The sequence below is a fragment of the Pseudoliparis swirei genome, chromosome 8 (genome assembly GCF_029220125.1).
Source record: "Pseudoliparis swirei isolate HS2019 ecotype Mariana Trench chromosome 8, NWPU_hadal_v1, whole genome shotgun sequence".
NCBI classification, from domain to species: Eukaryota; Metazoa; Chordata; class Actinopteri; order Perciformes; family Liparidae; genus Pseudoliparis; species Pseudoliparis swirei.
In genome coordinates, this window is record NC_079395.1 from 7,020,418 (window position 1) to 7,030,410 (window position 9,993).

The 9,993-nt window shown below is 42.4% G+C and overlaps 1 protein-coding gene across 7 annotated transcripts; it reads left to right on the plus strand.

The window, feature by feature from the left end:
* The first annotated feature begins 597 nt into the window (after positions 1–597).
* sppl2 (signal peptide peptidase-like 2) lies at positions 598–9,981 on the plus strand. Of its 7 annotated transcripts, none has more exons than XM_056420329.1 (15): positions 598–718; positions 1,903–2,019; positions 2,510–2,692; positions 2,785–2,874; positions 2,983–3,122; positions 4,001–4,143; positions 4,813–4,909; positions 5,649–5,765; positions 6,309–6,390; positions 6,508–6,582; positions 6,664–6,910; positions 7,288–7,365; positions 7,589–7,749; positions 7,945–7,985; positions 8,467–8,559. In XM_056420329.1, the coding sequence occupies exons 1-15, from the start codon at positions 671–673 to the stop codon at positions 8,474–8,476; spliced, it is 1,629 nt and encodes a 542-aa protein (XP_056276304.1). In that variant the 5' UTR covers positions 598–670; the 3' UTR covers positions 8,477–8,559. The 7 variants fall into 7 exon arrangements, 5 of the variants coding, with proteins under 5 accessions (XP_056276304.1, XP_056276303.1, XP_056276300.1 ...); XR_008832502.1 differs by lacking the exon at positions 7,945–7,985 and having other exon boundaries at positions 621–718; positions 6,664–6,726; positions 6,811–6,910; positions 7,589–7,834; positions 8,467–8,556; XM_056420328.1 differs by lacking the exon at positions 7,945–7,985 and having other exon boundaries at positions 621–718; positions 6,664–6,726; positions 6,811–6,910; positions 8,467–9,981.
* Positions 9,982–9,993: the final 12 nt, after the last annotated feature.

Here is a 9,993-nt window from a genome sequence, read left to right on the forward strand (position 1 = left end):
TGCAACATAAGTCTGGACCAACTTTTAGTCTTTTGACTTTAAAAAGATCAAAATCCTCAACGAATAGCTAAATAATAATAATAAAGAAATAATACAAAAAAGTGACTCAGATAAACCTATCATCCAATAGTCTCTTAAATTGTATTATTTGACTTAATGTGCTGCTCAAGTTATTAGTATACAGGCTACTTTATTATCTATATGTATCATTTCAAAACATATTGAATCAAATATGATAAAGTATGTTGGCTTATTGATAGTAGTGCAGTTTTGAATAAATTAAGTTGATCTTTTACCAAACTAACAAAAAATCAAATCTGTACTTTATTTAGTACAATATGAAGTATCCGTCATTTTTCTCAAACTAAAACTTTCAAGTCAATTCGAATCAGTGGTAAGATAAATGTATTTAAATATGATTTAAAACACGATAGTTAAAATAATTTAACCCAACCGGGGCTTGATATAAATATCAGGTTCATTTTTCTTTTTGACTGACTTTTACTTTAACCAATCAGGGAGTCGTTCACTCGCCCTATGCATTAACAGCCAATTAAAACCTCCACAATAGTAAAGTAGGCGTGACTTAGAACAGCTGGTGGGGGCTCCTGAGAGTGGCTCGAGCCAAGCGGTTGGTCGGTCGGTTAGAAACAACAACAAGCTAGGCATCATGAGGGTCCCAGAAATACTGATTTGGGCCGCTGTTCTCATCCAGAAGGTGAGAGACCGACTACATTTCTTCAAAAAACGTTCATCTGTCCGTTGACTTCGCTTTGTCCCACGTGGCGGACAATAACTGACACCAACAGCCGTGTTTCGGGATGATTAGCTCGGATGCTATGAGCGTTAGCTTGCGGAGATCAATGCGGGCCCTGGAAACTCACTCAATTGATGCCACACTAACGAACCACGATTATTGCGTCACGGAAACCACTATGAGGGTTGAATATGAGGGTGAAGGGTTGACTATCTCTCGGTTGATTGTAATGAGATGAATTAGAACTGACATTAGTTGTGGAATTCTTCTTTAGTCTTTAAAACTACACATAATGGATTATTTATTACAAGTTTGAGTCATTAGGATCCCAAAGTGTTTTTTTCTTGTAAACTTGGACAACAAATAATTCCCTCATTACAATGTCGTGTTGATTAAACCTCATGGTAAGTCCCTCTCTCGACAGTGACTGTACTAGTATACAGATGGTCAACACTTTACTCTGCACTGATGCAAACACAGAACATTCCCATTTTTATAATTTGCAGTGCCTTTTGACACACAGGCCCATTTCCCTCTAACTCTGATAATGCGACTGGGAACACACCTGTTCTCTAATGACCGTTACTCTGCTCAGTTATTTTGGGTTGCTTTGTCTGTCAATCTGACTGCATTGTCCTGCTGTTGTCATGCGAGTAAAACAAACGCAGGAAGCACTCAACTACAAATGACCACAACAGTAATCAGCTAAGTGGCATCAAATGTGCACCAGCTGCAGTTATATTATATATAGTTATCATATACAATAATAAAACGTATTCATTACCACTAAAACCTCCCTTGTTGTTGCTCCGAGCAGGTCGGGTCCCTTCTTCTCTCATAAGCCGTGATGTTATGGCTAATATTTACTATTTAAAGTAATGAAGACCAAAACATTAATTTAAAAGTTTCATGCACCGTTGTTTACAACAGGTTACTGTATTGCACATGTGTTTACAGAGAAGCAAGCCTGGGTTTACAAACGTCACTCTTTTCACTCTCACGTTTTGACTTTGACCGTGTCTGCACATCAACGGCAGCTCATGTGGGGATGAACATAATGTTCAGGTCTGTGATTAAAAAAAAAATCCAAGTTACAACAACGTCTTGGACATGTGAAGTGACAGATATTGTTGTGACGTTGACAGGTCGTGGGGGAATACGGCATGGCCCATTTCAGTGACACGGGCCAGAGCACAGGAAAGGATTACTGCATATTCTTCAACTCGCAGTGGGCACGTCTACCTCAGGACCTCAATAAGGCAGTAAGTGAGCAACACGATGGAAACAGTGATAACACGGACACTTACAATAGAAATACCTGACAAGTGTTTCACAGAACAGTGGGATCAACTTATACAAAGGTATTCAATACTATCTCACAAAGTCTGGACAGGATGCTGAAATCTGATCTCTGCTGCAACATAACACAACATCATGAATTACAGTAATACACTAGTAGATACATGAATGATTTCATTTTGAATACAAGGTTCAGTCCTGCATACAAGTATTTTTTTTTAAAGCAGAGATGGTTCTGAACATCAGTTATCAAGGACCTGACCATCTCTGACTCCAGTCTCTGTTGCCACAGGCATGATCCAGCTCATGTTCAGGATCCAGGAACATGTCAATCCAGACCATTAATAAATAAACATAAATCAAATGCTGTCACTTTGTTTATTGGCGTTGAATGTTTAACTATAACAGATTGTCGTCCAGCTCTGGTAACATTGCAAACCTTTTGTCTTGAAGTCACGCCTTCCGATCTATGACCTGACGACGTCGGTGCTGTGCTCCCCCTCGGACGTCCCGGACGGAGGCTTCCCAAATCACATCGCCATGGTGATGAGAGGCAACTGCACTTTCTATGAAAAGGTCCGACTGGCCCAGATCAACGGCGCAAAGGGCCTGCTCATCGTGAGCAAGGACCGACTGGTAACCCCGCTTCTAAATATGACGCGTCGGGATTAAATAGAGTTGTGGCACTTCATAAAACAGAAGTGTGTTTTTGTTTTTTTAAATCAAAGACACCACCGGCAGGAAACAAGACCCAGTACGAGGAGATTGATATCCCCGTCGCACTGCTCAGCTACTCTGATATGCTCGACATAAGCAAGGTGAGAGGCCTTCCACTAATAAAATAAACCCTCAGTCTCCCTGTCAGGGTTCTACTGGATCTGTTTCTCTCTTTTTTTGCCTTAACTCAGTGTCTCTAACTCCTGCAGACCTTTGGCAAAGGAAGACTGGTCACCATGTACGCACCCAGTGAGCCGGTGTTAGACTACAACATGGTGATCATCTTTTTGATGGCAGTAGGAACAGTGGCTGTTGGAGGTCACTGGGCCGGCAGCAGAGACACCAAGAAGTAAGTGGACGCAACCGAGGAACCCACACATTTAATGTGGGTCGGCACTCCATGGTTTTACATGTTTAGTTTGAAGGTAACAATATATACTGAAATAACTCCCCGCAATGTGCAGGTCTTTACAGGCAGTGATTTACTGGATGATAAGTTCATTGAAGTTTTTAGCTTCTTCTTCCTGAATTGAGGATCAAATCAGTATCTGGGTTAAAAGTATTGTTTTGTATGCATGTTATATCCAGCACCCAATTTACCTTCCATCACATTACATTACACACCGTTTCCTTCTGCTTTTAGTAGTGACGGCTACATTTAAGCCCGTTAATTTATCACGGGAGTTATCTCCAGGGAAAGTGAGTCACGGGCGTAGACGATCGCTCCGTCTTTTCTCTCAGGCGCGTGTGGTCTGCGTCGGACCGCTGCAACTCCAATAAAGGGGAAGTGTTGTTGATTTGAGGCTTTTGAGCGACTCATCGGTTTGAGCCAGTCCGAATCGGTCCTTCCTGACAGAGTTGCCAAGGTGACTGAGGGCAGAGCCAGGCGGGGTTTCTGACGCACAGGACCACGGCAAAAAAACATTTTTGAATCGGTGTCCTGCACTTGGGAAGGAAGTGAGTCGCAGCTAGGCAACCAGACGATGGTAAATATTGATTCTGGACGAGGATGCTCATCCTGGCTGTGTTGGCAAATCACCAACCTTCAGTGAATACTATTTAGTTTTTCTGGCTAACTGCATTGGCCCCGCCCCCTCTTTGCTTAATAAGCGGGCAGAGCCAGATGCGTGTGCTTAGATACCGATCATTCATCTCCAGTTGTGAACGTCCCGAACGAGCCTCCCTCGGGTCCGCATGCCTCTCTGAACTTCGTTCCTCCTCCTGCAGACGCTACATGAAGCACAAGCGGGACGACGGGGCGGAGAAGCAGGACGAGGAGATCGTGGACGTCACCCCCATCATGATCTGCGTGTTTGTGGTCATGTGCTGCAGCATGCTGGTGCTACTCTACTTTTTCTACGACAGTCTGGGTACGACGGACCGGTTCACTCGACCACCAACACAAAGTAGATCTCAATATGCTGACTCAAGATACTCGTTCACCCGTTGAAGCCCTTTCATCAGATCCACTTTGATGCAACCGAAACGTTCCTGGTTTTATCCCCGTCTGCCCAGTATTAATAGATGCGCTCCCTCTTTGTGGTCTGGCCTCACTCATTATTGTGGTTGACTGTTTTCCTCGCGTGACCAATGATCTCGACTTTTTTTTTGAGCGATCGACTGCATCTCACTTCCTTCTTCCTTGTTGACCTCGACTCAGACATCACTGCACCTTCTGACACCAGATTATATAAGATAACCTCTTGCTCGGCTGCCATTCGTCTTAAGAGAAGAAACAATTTGAACTTGATAATTTGGTTGTTTGGAAACAGTACTGGGAACATTAAGGTAGTTGCAGAGTTGTGTTCTTTATTTTTTTTCTAACTGCAATGCTTCGTTTAGATCATCGTTGACTTGACTGCTTTGACCATCCAACACATGAAATACTGGAGACAAAGTGGTGAAACTGAACAATTAGTTATATCTTTTTGGATCAACCATGCCAAAGAGCAAAACGCCCCAATAATATTTCCTCAGTCGAATACAAGTGGCTGTCATGATAATAATCTGCCTTCCTCCGCTGTTTCCTCACCGTCTAGCCATTTGGGTCATAGCCATCTTCTGCGTGGCCTCCTCCGTCGGCCTCCACAGCTGTCTGTGGCCTTTCGTCAGGAGACTCCCGTTCTGCAAGTGCAGGTGAGACTGTTCACATCAATAAGGTTTCATTACGCCTGGCATCTTTTTTTTTGTTTTCCTAAATCTCTCCATTCGGCGAGTGGCACAGGTTTCATCAGCCGTGTCTACAAATGTACTTATTCACGTAAACTATCGTATATACTCTACCGTTCAAAGGTTTGGGGTCACTTCGAAATGATCTTATTTTTCAAAGAAAAATCACTGTTTCTTCAATGAGGATAACATTAAATTAATCAGAAATACACTCTATACATTAATGTGGTAAATGACTATTCTAGGTGGAAAAGTCTGGTTTTTAATAAGACATCTACACAGTGTATAGAGGCCCATCTCCAGTGTTTAATGGTACATTGTGTTTGCTCATCGCCTTAGAAGACTAACGGAGGGTTATAAAACCCTTGAGCAGTTATGTTAGCACAGCTGAAAACAGTTTTGCTGGTGAGAAGCTACACAACTGGCCTTCCTTTGAGCGACAAGTTTGAAGAATAAAATTAATATTTCAAATAAAAATCATTATTTCTAACCATGTCAATGTCTTGACTATATTTTCTATTAATTTTGAAATTCATGGAAAACACCAAATTGTCTGGGCAACACCAAACTTTGGCACGGTAGTGTACCTTCTTGTGATTAAAGTTTGTTTACAAGTGAAGGTTTAGCCTGAGAAACCTCTCTCCTGTTTTAAGACGTCTTGATTCTGGTTATATTTATTGATGTGTGGGCCCCTTTGTGACCACAGGGTCCCAGAAAACAACTTGCCGTACTTGCACAAGCGGCCACAGATCCGCATGCTGCTGCTGTCGGCCTTCTGCATCGCCGTCAGCGTCACCTGGATGGTGTTTCGCAACGAAGACCAGTACGTACAAAGAGAGAGAGAGACAGAGAGAGAGAACCAGCCAGCCACTGTATTCAACTACACATATGTATTGTTCCTGGACAAGTGGTTTACATGTTACTGTGTTGCCTGTGTAGTTTTGAGCTCATCAGCTCCAAGTTAGCCTTGAGAAACAGTTTAAGTTCATTCAAAGCCAAACGGTGGTCTGTCAATATGATCACTTATTATGCAAAGGAACAAAATATTAAACTGATCCATGTTTTGACATTTACAAATAATGTGCTAAAAAGCATGTGAACAATTTAATTTGTAAATGGTGCTTTAGTCCATCATTCACAAAATGATTTACCATCCTGGCAGATGCAAATGCAGTCAAATTAATCTGATAATTTTTTATAAAAACTATTGTATTTGCCACCACAGCTCTGGCTAAACTCCCAAGACTTCTGGTTTGAGAGCACATGTGGGTGTTGATTGATTGTTGTTAGGTGATGTGCATGTGTGTGGTCAGATGATGATGATGATGATGATGGCTGACTCACCATCTTGTTCTGCATCCTCTAGGTGGGCGTGGGTGTTACAGGACGCCCTGGGGATCGCCTTCTGCCTCTACATGCTCAAAACAGTCAGACTCCCCACATTTAAGGTGAGTCAGCAATCAGAAATATGAACTACGTGGAAGGTATATTTTAGTTTCGTGTTTTGAATAAATGTTTGGCTTGTTTAAGTTGTAAACTCACCTGATGGTTCTCTCTCTCCGCAGGCTTGCACCTTATTACTATCAGTCCTGTTCTTTTATGATGTTTTCTTCGTATTTATTACACCCTTCTTGACAAAGGTATGTCGATACTGTTTTGACTCGTCTATTCAGGTGTGTGTGTGTGTCACATTTACATTACCCACGGCTTCTCCCCCACAGAGCGGTGAGAGTATAATGATGGAGGTAGCGGCTGGTCCCTCCGACTCCTACAAGCATGAAAAGGTGGGCTACCGTGGTGTTGCCTATTCCCAGCTCAAAAAGAGTAAAGAAGTCAAAGTTGACCGTAACCCTGTTTGTTTCCTCCAGCTTCCCATGGTGCTCAAAGTGCCCCGGTTAAACTTCTCCCCCCTGTCTCTTTGTGACCGGCCCTTCTCCCTCCTGGGCTTCGGCGATATCTTAGTACCAGGTAATTAATGAAACTGTGTGTTCCTCAAACCGATGAAAGCTCATCATGTGATCACAACCAGGAACATGGTTCCCTAACAATGACCACAGGTGCCGTGTTTTGTCCTTGGAGCAGAAAACATCGGTTACCAGCGGTGTAAACACAACTATTTAACAGCCACACGTCATTATTACAAGTTTTATTCACAAATGAAAAACTTCAAACGGTCTTTTCTGCGATGTCTTTGTGAAATATTTTATTTACCATATCTGGTATATTAGGATTATTAGTTTGTTATTATAAAGTGCCAGGATACACGCATGTAATTAAGTGTGCCGACTGCACTAGTTTCTCTTGCTAGTTCATCCGATCCATCTTCCCCGTTGTTTCTCCGTCAGGTCTGCTGGTGGCGTACTGTCACCGGTTTGACATCCTAACACAATCCCCCAGGATCTACTTCGTGGCCTGTACGATCGGTATGTTCACGGACGGGTCTTGTGAGGGTTGAAATTGGTGAAATGTTGCCGTCGTGTTATGATAAGCCCCATCTGTACGGGATCAACATTACATGTGGGGAACAACGTATTCACTGTGCTCGTCTGTAAAAAGCTCATTTACAGGAAAGTAGTGCGTCTATTTTGACACAAAACATTTTGCTGACAATGTGTTTGCCCTTCCTCTCTCTCTCTCTGCTGTCAGCTTACGGCATCGGCCTGCTGATCACCTTCGTGGCTCTGGCCGTGATGCAGATGGGTCAGCCGGCCTTGCTCTACCTGGTGCCTTGCACTCTGCTCACCAGCCTCGCCGTAGCGCTGTGGCGCAGGGAGCTGCCCCAGTTCTGGACTGGAAGTGGATTTGTGGTGAATACCAGTTTGATATGACCGCCTACTGCCAGAAGAAAAAAATCTAGTGTTAAATAACGTGCAGAGTAAAGTAGAATTTTAAGTTGAGTAACCCCTTTAAATAATTCCATCCGTTCCTCTTTCTGTTTTACTGTCCACCCTTCCCTTCCTCCCATTGCTGCTCCTTGCCCTTTATTTTACTGTGTGCTCTAGTCTGCTGCTGAGGGCTCAGCTGTCTGTGAATGGCACTGCAGGTACTCCATCTGGGCTTGCTTCTTTACACTCTACCATTAAAACATCTTGTATAACCTAGGCTCCCTTTTGTGTTTTTCCCTTTAGAGTAGATGTGTTTTTATGTTTTTGTTGCCTACATACACACACGTGTTATATACTTGTTATAAACTACTGCAGCTAATGTCAATGCTCATAGTGATTTAGATTAGCTCACATGCTAACTTTTTGAGAAATAATGTCTTATCTGTGAGGTTTTCTTTGATCCCCTTTCTTTATGCATATATGGGACTTTTTATCTTTGCGTACAGGAATACCTCCGACAACATTTAATTGGGATTTAATGGGGACGTGTGATAAACATTTACCCTGTAGACGGAGGCATAACTGTATTCTTTGGTTTTGTTTCTATCTAAGGCTATTCTGTCTTCCTTTTTTATCATTTAGTTTTCTGCTCTACACAATTCAGCCATCTTATATAGACCCTGTTTTTGTCCCCTGCAGCCTCCCCTAGTGCTCGCTCCGATCAACTGTACACAAACGGCAGCGCCGCAGTCGGAGGATCACTTGACTAAACCGGACACACACAGCTCAGAAGAAGACTCGCCCCGTTACGCGCCTCAGGAGACGGCCCCGGCCAGGAAAGATGAAGTGGAAAACAAATTTAACTGAAAGGACGTCTAGTAGAGCATTTTAAATTTCACTTCATGTATTATTTGTCGTTGAGTTTTTATTTTTTTATTTCCTGCATTGTGTCTCATCGGGCATTTTAAGTACAGATGTTTATTTGCACTTGGTTTGAAGGGAAGAGATCTGTGCTTTCTGAAGGGCCGGCTCTGGATTGGACACACGAGATCCGAGACATTGAAACTAACAAACACCACAACGCCCTCCACTAGCAGTCTGTACCACCTCTTAAGGGAATGGAAAGACACTTGTGGAAGATACACATGCTTTTAAAAACACTAAATACTCCAACAACAGAGTTGAGGCTCTTGAGAGCCTTAAAGGACCAGTCACACTCGTGTTTAAGAACAGCTGCAAATTAAATGGTGTAATATATCAAAAAGAAACAAGCTCAGGATCATTAGTGACAGAGTAGCACCAGCGTGTTCAGGCTAAAGTGTTTAGCTCGCACAGTGGTCGCCTCCTGGACCACGTAAACTTTGCCCTTTTTTGGTGCCATTATACCGGTGTTTTCCCTCTGTTACTCTAAGTTTTTTTTTAATGACTGGGCAAAGCTAATTTTTTTTTTTTACTGAAGCATTTGTTGAAGTTTTCTCATCTTCGTTTTGATATATTTTCTTTTTCATGCTATAACTTTGATTTGTATCCTTTATATTGAACCAGTGTATAACTTGGTGCGACCTTTAAAATGTTGGGATTGCCGTTTTGTTATTCATGTTGTCTTAAGAGTTGGTTTCAGCCTCTGTTGGGAGGTCACGTAGAACATGTCACGTGTAAAAGTTGCTTTAAAAGTGCTGAACTCTAAATGATGCGGTGTTGTTTAATGTACGAGTTGAGGAGCGAGTGACGGGTTGTTACCGATGTTCCTAGATTAGTTTGTATGAAGCATTTGCACAATATTTTTTATTTCATAGGCTGACAGAAGTTGTCGGTTCATGTCTGTATATGTTTATGTATACGCAACGGGTTTAACGTCAAAGAAATGGAAACCATGGTTATATCATATATTCATCCTGCTTTTGTTAGGAAAGTCCACTTTGAGGGTTTCATCTGAATCACCAGAGGCCAGCAAGCACACTGCTCTGAGAGACAGACTTCTGATTCTCATCCATCATTGATGCCAATGAACCCAGTTCAACATCCCTGTGTACCAGTTGGGGTCAAATGGAAAAAGTTTAGAGTTGAAATGAGAGCAGCGTCGTCGTCTGGTGTGCTTCTTCAACAGCCGTGTTCTCCAGGACATGATATTCATTTCACAAGTACGGTTTGTTGTCACCAAGTGGTTTTAAAAGCCTCTGTTGAGGAATACATATAAAGAAACATTGTATAAGATATTTAGTGTGT

Bases quoted from the DNA above. Each gene is read 5' to 3' on its own strand.
- sppl2 (XM_056420325.1), top strand. From the start codon at position 671: ATGAGGGTCCCAGAAATACTGATTTGGGCCGCTGTTCTCATCCAGAAG. The intron at 2,693-2,784 runs GTAACCCCGCTT...TTTAAATCAAAG, and splicing joins TCGTGAGCAAGGACCGACTG to ACACCACCGGCAGGAAACAA. The intron at 2,875-2,982 runs GTGAGAGGCCTT...TAACTCCTGCAG, and splicing joins ATATGCTCGACATAAGCAAG to ACCTTTGGCAAAGGAAGACT.